This window comes from Trachurus trachurus, assembly GCF_905171665.1.
Source record: "Trachurus trachurus genome assembly, chromosome: 3".
In the NCBI taxonomy this organism is placed as follows: domain Eukaryota; kingdom Metazoa; phylum Chordata; class Actinopteri; order Carangiformes; family Carangidae; genus Trachurus; species Trachurus trachurus.
In genome coordinates, this window is record NC_139893.1 from 29,615,067 (window position 1) to 29,639,083 (window position 24,017).

The following is a 24,017-nucleotide window of genomic DNA, read 5'->3' on the forward strand; positions in this document are numbered from 1 at the left end:
TGAAACTTGCAACAAGTAGGCTGAAAGTCACTTTTTTCAGTTAAGCGCTTTATTGGACACAAAGGGTATATTGTTATTGTTATTGTCAAGTTAAATAAAGTACTTGACAATTAAATAAAACTGCATTGGAGTACCTTTTGTATTATTATTATTTTTATTATAGTATTATTTGGAAAAAAGAAGAGTTCCCGCACACTAAGCCAACTTGCAGAATTTTATTATGCAACGTTTCGGTACTAGACCTTTCTCAAGCAAATGTTTGCGCCACCACAGGAAGCCATCTTAAATAGGAGTGGCTGTGTGACACAAACCAATCACTTTCCCACACGTCTGGATGTGGGGAATTCAAATATTCAATATCAACATATAAACAATAGAAACAGCATCAATATACAAAGGTAAAGAACAATGAATATACAATAAATATTAGACTGCCGTGACTGGATACATTAGGTCCTAATGGAAGGTAATAGCAAAAGATCACAGTCAGAAACGATAAATACGACAGATACAATAATAAAATAGAAGACAGAGGAACTTGCAATAAAAAGTGTGCAAGGATACAATAGAAATCTGAAAAAGTCTAAACAAATCATGCAGGGTCTACCTACATATGTAAATGAGCACAAGACCAGAGGTCATATAGGTTCATAAGTCTGGTGATGTGGACATAAACATACGTGGCTGCATCTTCTATAGCTGGACAAAACCCCACCAATAGACATAAAAAATGTTAACAATAGCAATGTTAACATAAAAAATGTGAAGTCTAAGGGATCACAAAAAAACAGGTGAACAACATTTCATCACTAAGGGATCATAGGAAACAGGTAAACAACAGTTCATCATTAAGTCCCTTTGGTGCCAGTGTTTGGAGGGTGTCGATCCAGAACGCTTCTCTCTGCTTTAATAATTTGTCATGGTCACCTCCCCTGGGTGGTAAGGTGACCTGCTCAATGCCACAGAACCGTAAGGAGGAGATGTCATGATGGGAATTATTGAAGTGTATGGCTATGGGATAGTTCGGGTCATTTCTGCGTATACTGCTTTTATGTTCACTCATTCTTTGTTTGAGTTTTCTTGTGGTTTTCCCAACATAAGCCAGACCACACGGACAACGTATCATATATATCACGTGGGTGGACGCACACGTGATAACACTATTGATTGAAAATTTTTTGCCCGTGTGGGGATGGGAAAACTGATTGGTCTTGTAAGTGTTGTTACACTGTGCGCAGTTACCGCAGCGATAATTGCCATTAGGAAGCGGTTGGAGGAGTGTCTGGGTGAGTCGACTGGATCGAACATTTTTATCAAAATTGGCACGAACTAAATGATCCCTTAAATTTCTCCCTTTTTTATTTACAAACAGAGGAGGATCTTTAAAAGTGGATGCCAATTCCGGGTCGAACTTGAGGATATGCCAATGTTTCTTAAAACAGGCTTTGATGGCAGTGGAATGTCTAGAATGTTGCGTGATACATGTAACAGAAAACTTTTTTTGTTTTTTTACACTCTTTTTGAGTAAATCAGAGCGTGCCTTTCTGACTGTGATCTTTTGCTATTACCTTCCATTAGGACCTAATGTATCCAGTCACGGCAGTCTAATATTTATTGTATATTCATTGTTCTTTACCTTTGTATATTGATGCTGTTTCTATTGTTTATATGTTGATATTGAATATTTGAATTCCCCACATCCAGACGTGTGGGAAAGTGATTGGTTTGTGTCACACAGCCACTCCTATTTAAGATGGCTTCCTGTGGTGGCGCAAACATTTGCTTGAGAAAGGTCTAGTACCGAAACGTTGCATAATAAAATTCTGCAAGTTGGCTTAGTGTGCGGGAACTCTTCTTTTTTCTAATTTGGACTTGATTGTCGCCCTCCGACGCACCTGCCTGAGAAGTGGATGTGCGAAGATTTTTGCTTTTTCTGATTATAGTATTATTTAAAAATAAATTTAAGAAAGCAAGGGTAGGCTATGTGCACATTCTTTCAGTTTTTACTTCCACCTCAGGATGTTACCAGTCATTCACACTGTCAATTTGTCCCTGATGAAACACTGGAGGAAGGTTTTGGTTCAGTATCTTGCCCTAGGATACTTTGACATGTGCACTGGAGGAGCCAGGGATCAAACCACCAACCTCTGGTTAGTGGACAACCTTCCACCTCCTGAGACACAGCCAAAAACTACATAGCAACAGCAAGATAGTGACATAGGAAACATGATCGCATCTGAATTATATTATCAGATCATTATAGACAGAGGGGTGCGACGCCACTGCCTGCTCAGTCAAGTGAGGGAGAGAGAGTGGCGCAAGGAGCTGGTTCAGAGCTTTTCTGAAGCGAAAAACAAAAGTTGAAATGTTAAAAAAAGAAAGAGAGAAAACATCGCACATCCTGCGATGTGGCTATCGCACATGCGCACATCACGATCTGCAATGTAAAACGATATATCGCGCAGCTCTAATTTTAGGCATTCAAAATATGTTGATACTGAATGCCCAAGAGTAAACTATACATTGACAACATTTATCAGTATTTGTACAAACACCACCGACAACAGCCCAGGGAAAAACCTTGGGCTGGTTTACTACAGAAAATGTTCAAATAGAATAGAATGAAAACCACAGTGTTGTGTAACCTGACCACAGATGATACTGTGGATGTGAATCCAGATCTCCTGTGTGACAATCTGGTCTTTTGTACAGCCGCCATCCATCTCAACCACCTCCTGGTGGCTCCACTGCTGTTAAGTGCAGCGCTTCATTCATTTAGAAAAACATTGCCTCTGAACCAGCCAAGGATTACATCTGCCACCACAACACAATCAGGAAAATATGAGAGTGATTTAAGAACAAAATGTCTCAGAGAGCGGGGTTCTCTAGGCTGCTAAATTCATGGGTCTCCAGGGCCCAGGAGCAACTACAGCAACTACAGTCCGTTTGTTATGTGAACGCAGCCTAGGCCACAAGTGTGAGCTCATGTAAACATGACGTACAACGCGTCTTCTTCCGGTCAGTCATCATGGAAACATGATGCTCTCCCATTGGTGCAGCTTTTGGACCAGTGTGAAAAAAACAAACGTGTGAACGCAAACTGTACCAGCTGTAAGATGAAACAATTTTAGGCTGTGAAAATACCCTGAAAGTTAAAGGTTGAATATGTAGAATTACCAGAACAGAAAAAGACCGTTGCTAGGTAAAACAGGCCATTGCTAGGGACGCCGCTCTGATCAGAGGACAGACAGGAGGAGAACTATGCAGGATATTAGCCTTATGTTTAATTTTTACCGTCATTAACAGCATAATAAATGACTTGTAGCTTGTTACAGGGAGAGTGGAGGCTCTCTGCCTTCCACACCCCTGCTGAATACCAAACCTGCGCTCAGAGCCTCCGGTGTCACTGCTCTTGTCTCGGTGAAAAAAAAAAAAAAAACGAGTCCGCGACAGTAAACGTGTTTATGACAGATAAGACTACACAAATACACCCATTCTAACATGTATATGATAGTCCATTGATCCACCGTTTGATTATTAAAAAGGCTTGATTGGAAACAGACGCATACGACCGGGAGGAGGCAGGAAAACAGCGGAGAACTGAGCCACATGTCTGCTACGGGCAGGTACTAATATAAACAGAACGTTGACAGAAAGTCATTGTCAAACCCGTCAAAAAAATGAAAAATAATAATTCAGACTAAAAAAAAATGTTTTTATGGAAAAGCAATACTTTCATTCTGTACCCCTCTAAACGCCCCGTGGATGTATTATTTTTGAAAAAATATAGCTTTTAATAAATATTCTACATATTCAACCTTTAATTAATCAAAACAAACAGTCCTCGTTGAATTACTTTAAGGACACAAGTACTGACTTCATTACTTTCTGTTTGTGTCAAGCCATATTTACCATTTCAACACTGTACTTAACTTCATGGTGCTGTCTGCACTTTAAAGGGATATTTCAACATTTTGGCAAATTCGCCCATTGCCATAATCCCTATAGTCATAGCGGTAGGTTCATTACCTTTGTCAGTGCAAGCTGTTTTTAGATCGGCGGAGCAGAGATGTGAGCTCCTCAGCTAACACAATGGAGGTGCACAGTATTTCCACATTTCCCTCTATGCAGTTTTTGAAGTTGTTGAAGCACAGTGGAGCTTAAATACTTAAAAGTTTGATGTGAAACAGTTATTTAATAAAGTAGTGAATTTGGGAGTGCATTCTGTCTTTTGACAGTTTTATTGTGGTATTGAATCGAGAATCTTGGAAAAAGCCTAGTCCGAATATACTGTATACACCTGACCTATGATGACCACCCTGTCTGTTGTTTTATTAATTTTGCTGTGTCACCATTGGTGCTTTCCTGAAACAGTAATTTCGCCCCTTTGTTAAACCAAAGACTTTTTGTATGAAGGGCAAAGTGGCTCTGGGGAAACTGGTGTTGCTCTGCTCAGCGCTTTGCTCCAGACTGAAATATCACAACAATTATTGGGCAAGTTGCTGTGAAATATGCCACAGATATTAGTGGACAGAAAGGATAAAGGCTCAGTTTCTCCAGAAAAGAAGTGGTTCCAACACACAGTGTGTCTATAAGTCTGGAGTGGAAAGCTGGTCATATGACCATATTATTACCCCGCACATTCTCAGGCAGTCTCACCAGGAGGCTGTTTTCACCTTCCTGCTGTTATTCACATGGAAAGTGCCACAAATAGTTGAGTAACAAATGAAAAACAGAGAGCTGAGAGAGAAGTTATGTCCTTGGCTTCACCTCCACACAGCTGGGCATTCACAGTGTGAAGTGGGTGTGAATATCATTCAGCTTTGGAAAGAAGTACTTGGACACAATAATTTCATAAATGTTATATGTCATACCATGCAAGTGTTTTAGGTATCCATGACTCGGTACCATCAGGGAGGTGTTCAAAACATTCTCACCTTACTTTGTGCTCCTGCACGTTGATGAACTACACGGACGACTGAGGTGTATGTGGAACATGGAGGCCGCTCCTCTGGGTCTGGTAGCTGAGTACACGATACACCGTGTCCCTTTGTTTTCAGGGTGCTTTGAGAGCGCTGACAGCTCCACCTGCGTCTGTCTGCTTCCTGTTGGTTCGTTAGAGCAGGACAATGAGATGATGAGAGCGCTCGTCTCGGCTAATAAAAGACACATTAATGCCTCCTCTACCGAGAGCGATCTGCATGAATGACTTAAATAGAGCAAAGGGACTCTGTGAGTGTGTGTGCGCACGGGTGTGTGTGTGTGTGTCATCTTTTAGGCACATTTGTTGAAACCTGTTTTGTCTGGTCTTTTTGATGTGTTTATGTCTGCCTGAGTATTGTCTGCCCATGTGTGTGGTGTGTGTGTGGCCAAACTGCAGCTTAGAGCTATTTTTCTGGTTGTGATGTGATATTTACTTCAGACTTTTTCTTTTTACCAACCAAAATGTGTCACTATCAGGAAACTGCTAAGAACTAAACTCTACCATCAAATGTCTGCTGTTACTTATTAGCAGGTTAACTTAGTTTGGGTTCAGATAAAAGTCATTTTAAAACAATTTCATTGATATTTCTGGACAGCTGCTTGCGTTTCACATTTAACACTTAAACACAACTTAAAATGAAACAGAAGTCTAAAAGGTACAAACTATGTACCTGCAGTGTCCTTGATTCAAATCCAGCATCCCCTCAATATTAACATTTCCTTTAAGTCGCATTGTCAAACTATGAAATTAAAGCAGAAGTGAGTGATCCGGTCGTTTTCGCTAATGCTGCGTTCCAGGCAGGCTTTTGAAATCGTAAATTACAGCTTCAAGTCACAACTTACGACTTTGTAGCGTTCCAGGCAACCCACTCGTGTTTTTCCGACCTGTTTTACCGGTGAAAGTCACTATAACGGCCACTCGTAACTTCCGACCGGTGAACTCGTACCAGATCGAACTGGTACCACTTCACGGTCGGAAAAATACGAGTTTCCTTGAACGCACCATAACAGTCCTCGTCGCTACGTCACCACATTCACGGCGTTCCTTGGCTGCACACACAGCCCTGCATGCCGTTCTCTCTCCTCATTGGATAAAAACTGTAGGATACGATAAATGTTTTCTCTTCGGCTCAGAGCAGAGCAGAGGGACTGACAGACCCGTGTTTCAGTCCAAACACTCTATGTAAGTGATTGCTGTCGGAAGATATAACTATTTAAGACTTATATTAACACAAATATATCACTCACTTCTGCTTTAAGGTAAGTGACACAAAACGTATAACTGTGGGGTTTTTCCAAGAAGAAATGCTCAGGTTTTGCACTGACTCAAGGCTCCTGTTAGGAAAACAACAGTTCTGTGTGCTAAATATACTGATCTGTAATGACCAGGAGCAGTGAGGTATGAAATGATGTGATTCTCAATCTGGAAATGAATGAAAATGTGTTGTTTAATTTACTACAAACATTACAATCAGGGAGCAACAAAATGAGAACATCGTCCTCAGGCAACTCTGGGATGTTAGTACTTAAGTTGTGTTATGTCATGTTTAATTAAATCTAACCCTATCTCTTTAACAAGACTGACTTGGACAAAATGACAATATACTGTATGACAAGTAACTTTAAAAAGACTAATAGTTTATATCATGTGGAAAAATAACTTGTCATCCAGTTTTCTTGTCCCAGTGATCTGTGTACAGAGATTTTTTTTCTCATTGAACTCCTAAAAAAGTTTTTTTTTAAATAGATGATGATGATAATCAGGTTTTGCAGAATATTCATATTTTTTTGAGGAAGCCACAGCCTTTGTTCTCTGTCTAAGGTAGGTTCAAGTGCTACAAATGATAAGTGAAGTGCAAAATGCAGTACATTGAGTAGAAAATGTAGTCTGGTTTAAAGAAGCAACATATGTACAAACATCTGCATAATAATGAATCTATGAAAACACAGAAAACAAAAGTGGTGCCAATATAGAGCCTTGTGTTACACTGAAAGCTTCCAATTAGTAAATATTAGGACAGAGGTTTGGGTCATATTGGAGATTAGTTTTCTTACTCATTAATAGTGGCCAAGGCCAATAAAAAATTGAATCACAATTAAATGCTTGAGTGTCCAAAGTTAATCACATAAATCAGAACGTGTGTTAATCGCGTCAAAAAAAAATTGTGACGTTAAAAGTAATCTGAGTTTACATGTTACTGTTGTGTTACCTTTGAAAGCCCTACTTTCACTTTGCACTCGAACAAAAAACTGCTGCCATATTACTACTTACAGTATTTAGAAATCTGAGAATGTGAAAAGCTGTACTCAGGATAAGAAAGTCGTTTCTCTTGTGTTATTGTCTCAACAGATACCATGCTGCCCCCAGCGAGTGTGCTTATTGGCCTGCTGTGCCTGGGCCTTGTGAGCAGTGTGGGGGGTTTTGCCCGTCTGCTGGACGATGTGGAGCTACGTTCGGCTTTCTCAGTCGCACGAACCAACAGCATGGAAGGTGGACCTAAGATGACAGTGACCTTTGATGCAATTTACGTCAACATCGGTGGGGATTTTGACGCCAAGGCGGGCATGTTTCGCTGCCGTATCCCTGGAGCTTACTACTTCTCCTTCACCGTGGGAAAGTTCCCACACAAAGATCTGTCGGTGATGCTGATGAAGAACAGAAATGAGGTCCAGGCCATCGTATATGAGGAAAATGCCGGAGAGGAGAGAAAGGTAGGTGGGCCATTGTGGGGAAAAGAGATCCACAGAACAAATTATATTTAGAAATGTTTCTTGCCATCCATAAATAAACAAAAAACAACAATGAATGCATCTTATTAGTGTATAAGTATAAGTGTTGTGTGAGGATCTTATTCCTCTGAGCTGTAGAGCTCCATTAAAAACACATTGGGGAGCCACTCTGTTGCACTGAGTGACATTTTCCTTCATCATTATGAACACACTCACCGTATTTTATTTTTGACTTAGACCCAAACACCATCCTGCTGGGTCAACTACTCACAGGAGAATCACAGGTGAATTAATCTGCTGCTGAAAATGGACCCTTGCTAATTCCATTTTACTCCTGTTTGAGTAACGGCTGTTAAAAACTACAGCAACCTCTTCTTCTTAATTACTGAACCATTGGAAAGCAAAAGTACATAATCCTGACACATTACAAGGTTCTTGTATCAAGGAGTCAGTGGTCTGCAACAGACGGGGAACTGAGCAACATGCCAAGGCTGCATTCAGAACAAGCTGAGGGCTACATGATAAAAACAAAGCCTTCTCGTTCATTTGAATGGGGCCAGCCCAACAGGCCTGGGGCTGCGGGTAAACAATATGAGTTGTCAAAGAAGCTGAACCAAGATCACTGTAATTCTGCTGTTTGCTACACAACTGCAGCCATGACAACTTTCCAGAATTAAAAAATCCTCTCTTCAATAATTGCAACCTGCACAGTCTTTAACATTATTAAACTGAACCTTCTGGACCAGCGAAGATTGAAAGGATACATGGTGCCTGCTGCCCAGCTGTCCAAAGAAAGGCTTGTTTTCTGTATCCTGTAATTATTTTTATTTTTTTGTCATCGGAATTTTATTTATATTCAACAGAATCAGAATTAGAAATACTTTACTCAGTAAAAAATTACACTGTTGTAAAATTGTGACTCGGCTGTTCTAAAAATAGCTTACACTGACAATTAAAGGTAACGAACCTACTGCTATGACTATAGAGGTTATGGCAATGGGCCAATTTGCCAAAATGTTGAACTATCCCTTTAATACCTGCAGTGAGAGGGATGAAGCAGCAGACCTCTGTGGGCCTCTTATCTCTTTTTTTTCATAGATGAGACTAAATTACAGACAAACACAGTGCCTGGTTCATTCTGAGTGCACTTGTGAAGGTTTTGTCGCATTAACTCAAAGTCACTGTGAGCAAAGGTCAAGGAGAGTCTACAGACTGGAGGACACACAGGGAATTTCTAAATAAAAGCAAAAAAGATAATTTCATTCAATTAAAAAAATAAGCCTCATCAGTAAATTATTCTGGTTTGTCTTTGATTTCATGGGCCAGGCATAACATCTACATGACCAGGTCTGGACTAGATGCAGAGTTGTGACCTTCTCCTGAAGAGCTACAGACCTGATTAAAACTAAAAACTTCGGGGCCGTGTCCACCGGACGGCGGACGCACTTTTAGCGCTCTGGGCGTCTACTTTCCATTCAGATACTATGGAGTTCAGCGCTCACAGCGCTCAGCGCCCTCGGCGGAAAAAACACTCTCTGCGCTTCCTTTTTTCGTCGCGGCGCTCAGAGTTGAAATATGTTCAACTTTCAACTAAGCGGCTCGGAAGTGAGACGGCTCGTTTTGTAACCTGGTTATGGCAGCATTCTGAGAGAGAGCGACCGCTCCAAAAGCGCATTTGGTGGACACGGCCGTTGGTTGCGGGCGCTTAGAGTGCTAAAAGCGCATCTGGTGGACACGGCCCCTTAATCATCATGTTTCATGTTTAAAAATGAAGTCACCATTTCTCAGAGCAGACAGGTCTAACAATAGAGATGGACTCCGGTTAGAGAAAAAATTGATGAATTATGTTCAGTATGGATTTTCCCATCTGAGGAAATGTTTACAGAAGTCTTTTATCATGTCAAAGCTCTGAAGCGGTTCAGCCTGGCTTTCTTCACAGAGGGTGTGTTTGCTTCGAGGTGGGTAATGAAAGTAGAACAGAGGGATTACACAGCAAATTCCCTGGATGAAGGGCTGCGTGAGATAGATGATCGGATTATGTTTGGTGTCGGTGCCTTGATGCAAAACAGACCTGGATGCGACTCTGTGGCTGGGATAATAAAGTCTTTTTCTGTCCTCAGGTGCAGAGCCAGAGCGTCATGCTGCAGCTGGAGTTCGGTGACACGGTCTGGCTCCGTCTCCATGGTGACCCTCGCTACGCGCTCTACAGCAACACCGGACACTACACCACCTTCAACGGGTACCTCGTCTACCCCGACACCTATGACTACCAGACACACCACCACCAACACCATCCAGCCCACAACTCCCAGCAGCCCCAGCAGGACAACGTCCCTCTGCTGAATGAGAACCAGGCCCCAGATCACGCCCGGTCTGGTACGAGAGACACGGTGGAGGAGAAGGACCCACAACATAGAGAGGAAGAGGAGGAGGAGGAGGAGGAGGGGGAGGACGATGATGACGACGAAGAGGACGACCAGAGATCTGCTTTCTCAGTGGGTCGCACCCAGAGCATCGTGGGAGTCGACCAAGTCGGGCTGCCACAGCACCAGCCCATCAGCTTCGATACGGCGTTCGTCAACATTGGCGAAGACTTCAACATGACGGAGGGGTTGTTCACATGCCGTGTGCCCGGCGTGTACTACTTCTCCTTCAATGTGGGCAAGCTGCCGCAGAAGACGCTGTCCGTGAAGCTGATGAAGAACCGGCTGGAGGTGCAGGCGATGATCTACGACGACAGCCAGGGCGAGAAAGCTCTGCAGAGTCAAAGCTTGATGCTGGCGCTGAAACCGGGAGACACCGTCTGGCTCTACTCGCACCAGAGGGATGGCTTCGGCGCCTACAGCAACCACGCTAAGTACATCACCTTTACCGGCTTCCTGGTTTACCCAGATTTCCCTACAACTACCACCACCACCACCACCAGCCAATCATATGCAGATAAGAAGCCCTAGCTGCAAGGCACGGGCTATAGAGACTGAACACTGTGGGGGGAATTCATACAAGATGGAAAAGTCCATCCACTGAAAGCATTGTACAGTTTCTGAGTTGTATGCAGAGTGGAGCATGGGGCGGCTGCTTTGTGGTTTTCTTTGACCCTTCCTCTTCATATGAATTCCTTCACAAAGTCACAGGGACCTTGGACTGAGCACAGAGCCGAAATGAAAAGCTCTCCAATTTCCAGTTAATGGTTTTGCAGGATATGACTTCATCTCACGTAATGTGGAACCCTGAACGACAGTAATGTGAACTCTAATTGAATATTTCACTCTAATGAAAACTCAGTCATTACCTGCTCACCTCTGTGTCAGCCCAACTCTCATTAAAGTCAGCATGACCCAAAAACGAATGATGCCCAGGTTATCAGACATTCACAGTTGTTAAATGAAACCTCAGGTGCAGTTGAGGACAAACTTCATTTCGTTCAGTATTTCCATTTTATGCAACATTATGCTTTTAGACAGAAATATACTTTTTATTGCTCCAACTTTACCTAACGACTACAATTAGTTTTTAATATTATGTTTACAGAACAATTGAACAGTCCATAAAAATAATCACTGTGAACAATAATTAAATAAATTAGAGACTATGTGATTAAGTGATGAGTGAACTGACAGAAAAACATAAGTATATTAATGAAAGACTAAGCTAATTAAGAAAAAGAAAACAAACATTTCTATTTGTATTACTGATACATCTATAACAGTGTATTTAATCATTATAAATTACAATTCAGGGGGCTTTCACACCTACCTCATTTGGTCCGGACTTTCAGACTTTTCCGTTTGATCCGAACCAAATTTACAGATGTGAAAGCTCCCCCGGGCAATGATCGGGACCAAAGACCCAAATTTTGGTCCGGCCTGGGCTGGTCTCGGATTTCTGCAGTGTGAAAGCTTTTCTTTTGATGGTTCAGACTTTCATACCTTTAACATGAAGTTCTGATGGTTAGCCTACACACGTTAGCGTACACATTAATGCATCATTTTCAGATACTGTCTCCATTATTAGTGTACCCTGATCAAAGTATTGGTTTATGATCAATGGACTGATCAAAGTGAAACAACAATTGAAGCAGATTATTAATGTGAATGAATGTGATCTGAATTGTTCAGCTGTGGGCGAGACTTGTTGACACCACATGTTCAGTGGAAACTGAACTGACAAAGTTGAGGAGATAATCACAGAATTTTCCTTTCTAAGTGAAATGTTCCTTTAAGTGCATTTGTTATCCTTGTCAAAGACTTGGTGTTTCTGCTTGTATGTAAAAAAAAAAAAGAAAAAAAAGAGTCACTTTACTTTCCGTATGTCTCTAGAGGCATGTGAAAACGAAATGAACAGTGTGTTTTGTCAGAATGTCTCCGCTCTTCATCTTGGAGTGTCGCTGGTTCCAAGCTGAGCACCATGGGACCAAACTCACTCAGTTTTGAAAGAGTGCAGACTGTGTTACCCGTCCGACTCTTGACCACATGCCACCTCTGAGCCTGCGGGGATCTGGACCATAATTTGATTTCTAATTCTAGCAACATTTAATTCATTTCTTCAGATGGCGAGCACTGTGGGGAAAATTGGATTGCTTCTCCCGGGCCACTCTAACATGCATGTCTGTTTAATTTCACGCCACCGGGGGAAAAGATGATGCATTTCAAATTGTGATGAACCCTGACTTTATGAGTTCGCCTCCCCTGCTGGGGGAGGCACCATGTGAAGTGATGCTTCACTTTGATTGAACGTTTATTATGTCTTTTATTAGACTTTAACTGGAGGTACATTTGTGAGATGTCATGTAAACTGGTCTAAAACACTGCAGGTAGACCAATTTATGTGTCAAACTGATTTAGATTTTTTTTAAACTAACTCAACATGAGATTGAGAACGCTTAACAGATTTATAAAGTCAAATAATACCTTAGACTACAGTTTAAAGTGGTTTGTTCACCTGATTGCTGCCCAAATGACTATATGTGATGTAGAGGAGACCCTGACTCTTCTCATATCTGTTTCTCTGGTTTTACAGCTCAGAATTGTTTTGGTCCAGTCTCACCATACTCATCATCTTCATTTACAGCCAAATAATTTTTAAAAAAGTAAGAAAAATGAAACACCACCACCACCAAATGATAGTTACGCTTAGTTAAGAGCTGATGAACATAACGGATCATTTAGCATCTTTCTCAGGAGCCGTTGGAGACCAAAAATATAAACTAAAAAAATATTTGTGGTTTGGAACATGACAAGTTCAATGCTAATGTTATCTGTCTGAATATTGTGTAAATACAACAACTGTTATATTATTATGTCAATGTTGTTTACAGCTTACTCCATCAGCCCAAAACAGCCAAGATATCGTAGTGCGGTTTTAAAACTGCCCCTGATTCTCTGGCTAGTCCACAGAGCACAGTGTAAACACTTTCATTATTGGAACAGCTCTCACAACAACAAAAAAGACGTCCATTGCTAATGTGAACAACAGAGGAACAGCAATGAGCCATTCAGCATGGCTGATAAAGAAGAGATTACAGGTATAACCTTTCACATATATTTGGGCATCTACAAAATAACAAAATTCTGGTACTGACTCAAACATAGAAAACTGGGCAGCAGTCACTTCAACTGACAGTTTCATTATTGGTTCAGCTTGTGCTGTCGCATGCTGGTGAACGTGTAGTGCACAAACGGTAAGTATACGTAGATCAATTTTTAATCAAAACAGTTGCAAACCAGGTGGAAACAGCAGCTCAAAATCAAAACAAAGACACTGCAGCGAGCTCATGGTTAGACTACATATGAGGTACCCGAGACAAGTCAGAAACACTGTTATCAATCTATCCAAGCCCGACTGATGGGAAGCTACCTTTTCCCATCTCATCTCTGCTGCCACGCTGAACGAACAGGAGCCCCGAACCAGGACTGATCTTTGATAGACAACCGTTGCCATTAGTGCAGCAAATGCACTACATTTTCTGCATGCTCAGTTGAAAATGAGAAACACTCACACCTCCCTGTAACTTCAGGAAGTCAAATATCATTCTACTCCTGATTGTGACTACTTTCACTGAGACTGCACCCTAACTTCTGTTTTATTAATGTGTTTCTGCTTCTTTCTCATCTCTCTGTGATTTCTTTGAACTGTAAACAGGTTGGTGCAGTGAAAGAGAATATATATGTGTCAACTTACCCTGCATAAATAAATAAAATAAAAATAAATTAGTCAAATTAAAAGCCATCAAAATGAACCTGAAAAGGTGCCAACACAGTGCAGTGCTCAGGGAAAGGAACATACAGTTTCAACTTTCTCTAGAAACTAATAACAGGCCTGTATCCACTACAGCGTTACTAATCAACAATTTCCTGTCCTTCATGGCTGCACACTGACTTCTAAAAAGACAGTAAGAAATTATACTGTGAGAGAACCTCATTTCAGAAAAATAATGTATTCTGTCACAGTCCGACCCTTGGTGGTTTCTCTTTCATTCTCAGTGAAGCGAGCAGTGCACAGAGGTGGACCTGCGATGGCCTCGGTTTGACTTTAACAAACAGACGTGACCCAGTTCAGTAGATCACGGTTGCTCTGCAGAGGCGATCCCTGTTAACAAAACTCCTGCGCAGAACTCATGATGTGTGAAGTGACCTGAGCGTATGACACACTCCGAGGTCGTCCACACAGATACGGGTTTAGTATCCGTGTATCGTTTCGGCGTTTCGTCCACATGGAAACGGCGCTTTGGGAGGCTGAAAACAGTATTTTTTGGGTAGGTAAATCTCAAAACCTGCCCTTGCGGTTTCATGTAGATGCCCAAAACGGATCTTTTGTGAAACAATGATGTCATACCCCCACCTCTCTTACCTGTAACCTGAGCCACAACGCTATACGTAACATGACAACAACAACAATAGCCGACTACTGACGGGTCCCTCGGATACTGCGCCTGAAACGCGCCCGTCAAATCATCATCGATCGGCATGTTTGGACTGGCACGCCTCCCAGTCAACATTTAGTCGACTTATAATGTTTAGAGTTTGAATACATTGGCAGGCTTTCTACATCTTCTCCTTTGTTTTGCGTGGCAGCGCACACAAGCTGCATACAGGCCTGGCATATGTACTAGTCGTTTTGAGTGGATCCGTGTGTACACAGATATTTCTTCAAATGATGCCGTGTTTACAGAAAACTTTCATAAAACAAACAAGAAAAAGATCGTTTCAGGGAAGCTCCGTTTCCGTGTGGACAAGGCCTCAGAAGCACTAATGTGATGCATGCATGTTACTGAAAATAAAAAATAAAAAAGATGCTTTCATATTTGCAGCCAGCTTCACGGGCCCAGTTGATGCCTGTTAACTGTATATTTTTATTGACAAGTGATTTATCTGTGCAGTAATTGACAATATGTTGGATGTCTCTGGTCTGTGCTTCTTTCTTTCCTGATGAAAGGTTGGTCATTGTGTATTAGAAACTTTGTCAACCAGACATGGGTCACAATGTGGTTGAAAACATTGCTCGATTTGGCTTTGTGTCCAAAAGGCACAAATCCAGTGGTGATGGAAAAATAACCAAACTAAATACTGAAAAACATGTTGACTCACGTCTTGCTCCAAGTAGTCTGGCTCATGTTGACTCTTTGAAATGTTTTGAGTATTTCTTACATGTAAATTGAATGCTTCAATGAAAAATGTTTGACAAAATAAAAAGGAAGTCATGTACAACCTTGACTGTTGTTGTTCCACTGCATAATGTGAACTCAGATGATTAAGTGACAAATGAAAGCAAAGGCTCACCGCTGCATGTCATTGTTCTTGAGTCTACATTGTGTGCTGCAGCACCATCTGCTGGCTGACACCTGTATGGTAGATGACTGTGAGTGACAAGAGTAGAAATATGCTCCAGCTACTGAAATCTGCTCTTTTGTTTGGCACCTGATCCAATCAGATGTTCAAATGCTAGCCTAACACTAGACTGAAAATGCTCATCTCAGTAACACAGCTTACATTTAGTCTCTATTACGGTAGTAGCTCTGTATGGAGAGGCTGCTCTCAGCCTGACAGACCTCTGCAGCTCTCTGGTGTTACAAAGAGTTTAAAAGAATCCTTAACATAGCCTACAGACCCTGCCTGACCTCAACCCCATCCAACAGCTTTGGGTTAAACTGGGACCAGTATCCCTGCAGCATCAGTGCTGAACATATCCCTACCAATACTTTGGGATGACAACTTCTTTGCACCATGTCTGGAGTGACATAAGAAGTGAATATGCCATTAGGCTCACCAGCTGATTTAGGCATGCCTGTACATGACTGTCTGAAAGGATGTGGACTGCACCTGGGGGTTTATGTCCTTTAAAAGCATAATGATATAGACACAGAGGAGAGAAGAGAGACAGATCAGTGCTGTCTATCCAAACCAGTAAACATAAAACAATATATAATTCATCCATTTTATAGAGCATGGGTTGCATTTCTGTCCAAAGGTCCATGAAAATGCCAGCATTATTTTATCTACAGGGAACACAGCAGCTGTAGATAAGTAGAGCAGGCCTTCCCGCTCACCTTGCTGGTCACGGTGCACTTTAGCTCAATTAGCTGTAGTGTACTCAAGCATGGTTTAAGATTCTGTAATTGATCGTCACTGCCACTGGATGTTTCACTAGACTACCAGCATTTCACACTGAAACAAAACCTTTAGCTGGCCACATCGGTCTGCCTTCCCTCAAATAGCCCACTGAAAGTGTTAGTTCAACAGACAACAAGAAGCTCAGTTGTGTACACAAGAGCCAACAAAATAATCCAGCCACAACCACATTAGCCCGCGACAGCAAAGCACGTGCAGCTCTAGCATTAGCATTAAGCTAAATATGGATACCAACATTGACAAATTCAGTTCATCGCTAACAGCGAGTTAACTGGCCAACTGAAGCCAGTCACTAATGCAAACATTCATGTAATCTTGTGTTTCCACAAATTACTTACGTAAGAGGAGAAGAAACGCCACCTAGAGTTTTGTTGAGTCCGGGGAACTTTCTCCACCCTGGTACAAGGGCCCACCTGTTACCTGTCACCTGTGGGCGGGGCCTAACGTGCATGAACGTGCACGTGCCGACAGACACCACTCCATCATTTATCAGGACTCTTTCCTTTTGACAAACCAAAGTACGTATATTCTTTCAGGTAAGTTAATTGTAGAACTCGAGTACTTTTACTTCAGGTTTACTGCCTGATGAAACACCACAGATGTCTACACAAAAAAGTCAAAAATTACAAATGTAAACCACTAACACATGAATTTTCTATTTATATTTTCAGTAACAAAAAGGAGAAAAGGTGTTTGTCTGCATCCATCAATCTCTCTGGTGGACATTCCCATTTTTGATCAGTGTGCGAGCTTTTTTCCTCCTGTTGTCTTAAATATTTTCAGTAACAGAAATTCTATGTTTTTATTGTTTCTTTATGTCTGTTGGTTGTGCATTGTGTGCTTTATAGTTTCATGTATTTTATAGTGTTACATATTTTAGTCTTTTTAACTATTTTTTTTAATTCACTGTGCAGCACTTTGATAGCCTTGTTTGTAATCTGTACTTCACAAATAAAGTGGACTGGATAGGAGGCAGTCCCTTTTACTTTAGGCAGAGTTACAGTCTGTGAAAGAGGTACTCACTGAAAATGATTTAACAAAGTCAAAAATCACAAATTTATTTCCAAACTCAAACCTTAACACAACTTTCTATTCATATTTTCAATAAGTTAAATAAAATCACTTGTTGTTCACTGTTGTATAAATTACAACCCATATAGAGGGGCTATGATCTTTCACTGCTGACCATTATTCCTTTATATCTACATATAGAAAATGGTTGTTTTCTGCTTATTGTTTAAATCTTGAAGGATCACTCACAGGTTAGAGTTGATTTGTCATACATGAAAACAGTTCCACAAAAGTCATTTCAGCATTGTTTTATAAGTATTTTTATTTACATAAATATTTCAGAAGGGTTTGTTCAGGGGGCTTGAGTCCCAGACAGACAGAACATAATGATGATGATGGTGTGTGTGTGTAGACTAAACAGATGGGCATCACTTCTTCTCTGGGGCCTGGTCACCAGCCTCCAGTTTGGGTGCAGCCTCTTTGGGCTCTCGGTATGCGGGGAAAACCTCCCAGGGTGTGTTCAGGTCGAACTTCCTGAACTCCTGTGACAGCTCCACGGGCTCGGCTACCACGCGCTTCAGCTCGTCATCATAACGCACCTGCAGGGGGAGACAACACGTTTTATTTCACTAAACGTCATTTCAACGTTTAAAAAAATATAGGATAAGATTAGTAAGGGCTTATGCTGTCAGGACGTCTTGATCAAAAGATGAATTTTATAAAAGTTCTCTTTCAACCAGAATGTGGTGTCTTCATTCTTGGACCGAGCAAAGTAAATAAGATGATTTTTGGATCGTGTGTTGATATAAATAATTGATCCAGTCCTCTGATGGGAATCTATTCAGTTTAGGCTATAAATTATTCTTTCACAGCCCCAAATATTGAGGACTTTCAAAGCCTGTGGGAAGCCTGGATTAATCATAATGAGCTCAAAAAATAAACACAAAAATAACTAGAAATCACAGGATCCAGCAGAGTTGGACATCTAAAGTGTCTGGGCACAGCTTATACTCTGTCTGTCTCTCTGACATCCTGCCAATATGACTACATTTATCTGCTGGGGGAAACATATGAATCACACATGGATGAAGCTAAATAAAGCTGATAGCTGCACTGAGAGGACACGTTCCTGAGAGACCTCACCTCAACGTAACCCGACAGAGGGAAGTCCTTCCTGAAGGGGTGACCCTCGAAGCCATAGTCTGTCAGAATACGCCTCAGGTCTGGGTGGTTGGCAAAGAACACACCAAACATGTCCCACACCTGCACAAACACAAACATGGACACACTTTAATTCTCAGTCTAGGCAGCGTCAGTGTCAAGTTTTAGCAACACATCTTATTATTTTTATGTAGATGGCACTACATGTCTGTGAAATGTGACGATCCAGTATCTTTCATATCCAGTATAAAAGATGTTGGATATCTGCCAATGTGGTACAATTAAAAACAGATGTCACCATTAAAGAATCTGCAGCAGACCCTGACGTGTGTGACATCAAACATCAAATTACACAGTAAAAATGGAGGTGGAACTTTGTACAAGAAGTTTGTGAAATCACATTTATTGATAGTAAGGAAATATCTCTGAGATCAACCTTATTGCATCTTTTGAATGTGCAGAACAACTAGTTCACACAGTTGTTTGCAGGCTCAGTTATGAAATGGTACCCTGCTGCAGAGGCTGTCAGTCGCCTGACATCTCTGACTGACAGACAGTCTGTATCAAAAGCAGCTGACGGTGCTCTGCCTCGCTATCCAGGATTGTAGTTCCCTTCATTATCATCACCTGGCTCTACTCTCGTTGCATTCAATTTCAAGGCTCTGTCACTATTAGATAAGATAAGTAAAGGTTCGACTTAGATCCATTCCAGTTTGCATATAGAGCCAACCGCTCCACAGAACACGGCATCTCCACGGCACTCCATTGTCACACCTAGAGGAGAAAAACGGCATAGACCAGGCTCCTGTCCATTGACTTCAGCTTTGCATTTAACACTATCATCCCACGGCAGCTGGTGGTGGAAAAGCTGAGGCTGCTTGGGGTAGACCAGAGCATGTGCAGCTGGATTCTGAACTTCCTGCCGCAGAGACTACAGAGGGTCAGGGTGGACCACCTCCAAAACTATATCAGTGAGCACACAGGGGTCCCTCAAGGCTGTGTCCTAAGCCCCTTGCTGTTCAGCCTGTTCATTCATGACTGCACTGCCTGCTCAAACACCAATACAATCATCACGTTTGCTGACGACATGGCAGTGGTGGGTTTGATCGTCAACAACAGCGGTAGAGAGTCTAACATCTTGGTGCAGTTTGTATAACCTGCACCTAAACGTGGTGGATAAAACAAAAAAAGAGGGGGGTGGACTTTAGGAGGTCTGGTGAGCACCATCATATGCTGTTGACCACTGGTAGCGCTCCGGTGGAGAGAGTCAACAGCATCAAGTTCTGGGGATCCACTTGGCAGACGACCTGCCCTCCACCACCAACACCACAGCCATCATTAAAAAAAACACCAGCTGAGCAGGACTGTGAAAGCAGCCAGTAAAATGATCGGTGCCCCTCTCTCCTCCCTGCTGGAGTTCTACAACCGGCAGTGTGCTCGCAGGACGACCAACATCATAAAGGAGCCTCATCACCCTTCTAATGGCCTTGTTTCTCTCCTGCCGTCCGGGAAAAGGTATCAGAGCCTCCGTTATAGATCCTGCAGGATGCTCAACAGTTTTTTCCCCTCAGGCCATCAGAATTATTAATGGTCTGTGTCCTCTTCCACTGCCACGCCCCACCTCTGATCTGATCTAATCTCAGCACTATTATTACTATACTGAACAATCATTGTGGTACTGGTAGTTGTTGGGGGACCAATAGTTCTTTTTTTATGTACATTGATGCATAAGAAATGACAAATACAAATTCTTGTAATTCTTGTAAGACACCATGTCCAATGTTTACTGTTGCTCCAGTACTGCCGTTTACCATGAGTAAGCACAAACTGTGACTTGAGTCAGGATCCTTTTGACTGACACATTGACTCATCACCTTGTAGGCGGCAGTGCTAGCAGTGTGCTGATCTGTTTTCAGTGCCATTATGTGTGTGTTCTCCTCACGTCTGTTGTTTTTTGTTTGTAAAGCACTTCTGAGTGTCGGTGAATGAACGACTGGATGATGAGTTGATGCGCAGGCTGTGACTCACCTCCCTCTCGTACCAGTTGGCGGCCATGTGGACTGGGACCGCAGAGTCCACTGGTGTTAATTCATCTGTGTATGTCTTGACGCGGATACGAGAGTTGTAGCGCAAAGACAGCAGACTGTAGACAATCTGTAAATCAGCACAGACATCATGACAAAAACATTCAGAGAGTTTGTTTACACAGCTCGGCTGGCATTTTAGATCAGACAAAATCAATTTTCAATTCTAAACAAGGGAGATGCTTTTTTTACTCCATTACATTTGCCTGGCAGCTGAAGCTCATTATTACTGTGCTGATTCACATGATGAATACAAAACTAATCAACAACTTATTTTGTGTTATTATAGATTATGCTACCTAGCCGGATACAAAGTCGTTTAAATTAGCAGAACCTTTACCAGCTGCAACATTCAATTGATGAAGACATTAACCTGTTGGTAATTACTTCACTTATATAATATATATTCCTCTGAAATGAGTCATTCTGCATAACAAGTACTTTTATTTTACTCTAACTGCCTTATGCGTCATGCATTATCAATATTAGAGAAGGTTTGTCATGACAACACAATTTTCTATTCATATTTTTCAACTATTTCAAAAAAATCACTTTAAAATGTTGGCTTAAGATGTTTTTGTGGGGAACATTTCCTCTTAACTTCACAGTTAAGAGAAAAAAAACATAGATATGAAGTGGGCGAGGAGCGATTTTGGTCACAAAAGTAAAGGTCATATTCTTTTCTTTTCGACAATGTTACATGACTCACAGTTAGAGCTCATCTATGGATAATAGGGCTGTCAGTTTTTAGAAAAATGAGGTTCTCTGAGTTAAATCATTGTCACTGAAGATTAAACAACTGTGTTAGAAAATATCCAGGTCTTTGATTTTAAAAAAAAAAGAAGAAGTCAAAAGGTACAAGTTTGTATAAACAAAAACCATTGAATTCAACTATGACTGCTAGAGCCCATTTTCATACACACATTTCTGTTACATTCACCACTATTGGAAACTGTGAGATAAAAATGACACAGACAAATGGTAAAAAAAAAAGGGCAATTTCTTCTATGTCACCATTATGACATGTTTCTAGTGTGTGTGTGTGTGTGTGTGTGTTGAGACAGCTACCTCAAAGCGATTCTGTCGTGTTGGGATGTCGACAGCAGTCAGGTCAATCATGTTCCTGTACTGACCGTTGGTGTGGTCCCTCAGGAAGGTCAGCACCGGGATCACTCCATCAGGATGGATCATCACTTCCAGCTCGTTGTAACAGGTCACCTACAGACAACAAAACACAAAGTCACACATTCAAATACATCTACATATCAATAAGATCTAAATTCAATAGTGTCTCAGTTCTAACACCCTGTTCAGGATTCTGATCGTCTTATGAACATGTGAACTGACCTGGACCTGCTGGATATATTTGGGCATCATCTCAGCCACATATTCCCCAAACGCTGCCAGCTGGTTGTGGGTTACAGCATCTTTAGGTCTGACAGTGGCTGCACAGAGGACAGAGAAGACAAAAGCAACAGTGGGTTACAGTGCAACATTGCTTTCATTTTCATTGATTCCTCTTCCTGATTAAAAAAAAATATCCAATCATTCATATCATTCATATTTAATTGGCTTATTTAATAGGGACAGTGCATAGCTGTAAAAGCAACAATGCTATATGAAATCTGTAGTTGCTGAACATACACAGGACATTTCTAAGCATATAACCTGCTGGGAGTGGAGCATGTTCATGACAAATTAAAGTCACAAATGATGAGATCTGTGATGAATACATCCAAAATATCTTCTATTAGAAGTCTGCTGTAGCATCAGTCATTGTGTACTCACGTTTAGTCTCAGTGGTGGAGCTTTGCAGTCTGGTCTGCTGCTGGAGGAGACATGACGTCCTCGCAACTGAGAGACAAGCAGGAGTCAGAACAGTGAATAATATAACTCCTCTGATAAATGAATCGACTGAACTGCAGATTAAGTGGTGTTATGAAAACAACACAACAAGGATGAAGATTTTTTTTTTTTTACATCAGACAAAACATTTGACTAAAAACACACACACTGCATAAATAACAGTGTAGAAACAGTCCCAGTCAGTTCGAGCCAGCCCTACTGTATTAATAATAAACATATTGGAGACATTTGGTACCCTTAAATCCTATGTAGGTCAATACTGTTTGCACAGTGACAGGTGTGCTGTCTCTGCACTCCAAGTTACTGTGTCTGAGAGATGAAACTAGTCTAAATAAAAGTTAAAGTTAAGTGTTGGCCTCCAGTGACTCAAAATTAAGCTCAGTCTTTGGTCTGCTGCAGATGACTACGCTGAACCTCCTGTTTATGTCACTTACGCCACACTTGTGTCACTATTATGCAAAACCGAGAAGGAAAAATTGATTAAACGACATTAGGGCTCGTTCATCGTCAACTCAGAATACTTATGCATCTGTTTCCTAAGTGGACTTGTGTGTCACAGACATAAACTGAACTGTGCAACCGGTCCGTCACTCAACCCGGTGCAGGCTAACGCTAGCATTGGCTAACGCTAGCTCGAAGGTCAAACCTGAGACATTTATCGGCTGTAAACAACACAGTGTCGCTGTCGGTGGCCTGAAAACAGACCGGAGCCAAGTTGGCAATTACAACGAACTGTCCGTGGAAACACTAAAGGGTTTCTGGCCGACTTACTGTTATAACTCCTTCCAAGTCCTCCGCGGACAAACCGCACCAACGACGCAGCCATGTTCGCTCTCTGTGGTCGTTTGTCTGCGGGCGGAGAAGCGGCGGTCAGCGCTCTGTCGCCCCCTGATGGGCCGGAGGACACATGACCGCGGCTGTGGACATGGATTTACTCCTCTGGATTTACATTTTCTATTTGTTTTCAATAAATTAAGTGGCTTAGGGAAAAAATAATAATTATTATAATATTGAGAATCTTCTACATTGGGTCGTTTCATGCAACTTGCCCATTTCACAGAGGAATAAAGTAAGAAATCAGATAAATGTCCCTGAATGTATGAGTGAATTAGAAAAGGTTTAAATTATGTGTGCAGATTATACAGAAAAATGGAAGTAAAACCAATCAGAGCTTTGCCTAGTGAGAGAAACTGTAAAAAGATTTTCTTAACTAAGTGTATCATAGACATTTCAACCATTGTTCGGAAAGGCAGTCCATTTTTTTGGAGCATGATGGCTGAGTGCAGCTTCACCACTGGCTGATGATCTGAGGCCTCTCGATGGCTCATTATGCAGGAACAGTCCTTGACATATTTAGGAGCGAAAGCATGTAGTGGTTTATACATAGTTTAAAGAATTGTGAAATCACTTCTGGCATATATGCCAGTGCAGGGCACTTTAGGACCAGGTGAGATTACATGTAGCAGTAGTAATGAGGTTTGGGGTTATCTCCTGAGGGAAAAAAACAAACAAAACTTGTGGCTGGGCCCATACAATGCAAAGCTTCATTTAATGC

The 24,017-nt window shown here is 41.5% G+C and overlaps 2 protein-coding genes across 3 annotated transcripts; one reads left to right on the forward strand and one right to left on the reverse strand.

Moving 5' to 3' along the window:
• Positions 1-7,338: 7,338 nt before the first annotated feature.
• c1qtnf4 (C1q and TNF related 4) lies at positions 7,339-10,667 on the forward strand (the record flags this gene model as incomplete). The annotated part of the gene is made up of 2 exons (XM_083969303.1): positions 7,339-7,695; positions 9,834-10,667. The coding sequence occupies 2 exons, from the start codon at positions 7,339-7,341 to the stop codon at positions 10,665-10,667; spliced, it is 1,191 nt and encodes a 396-aa protein (XP_083825429.1).
• A 6,988-nt stretch (positions 10,668-17,655) lies between these two features.
• On the reverse strand, positions 17,656-23,309 carry ndufs3 (NADH:ubiquinone oxidoreductase core subunit S3). Of its 2 annotated transcripts, none has more exons than XM_084001720.1 (7): positions 23,234-23,309; positions 22,385-22,450; positions 21,944-22,041; positions 21,665-21,814; positions 20,541-20,666; positions 18,495-18,614; positions 17,656-17,950 (listed from the first exon to the last, which is right to left on the reverse strand). In XM_084001720.1, exons 1-7 carry the CDS (start codon positions 23,286-23,288, stop codon positions 17,780-17,782), a joined length of 786 nt encoding a protein of 261 aa, XP_083857846.1. In that variant the 5' UTR covers positions 23,289-23,309; the 3' UTR covers positions 17,656-17,779. The 2 variants fall into 2 exon arrangements, with proteins under 2 accessions (XP_083857846.1, XP_083857847.1); XM_084001721.1 differs by having other exon boundaries at positions 22,385-22,443; positions 23,230-23,303.
• Positions 23,310-24,017: the final 708 nt, after the last annotated feature.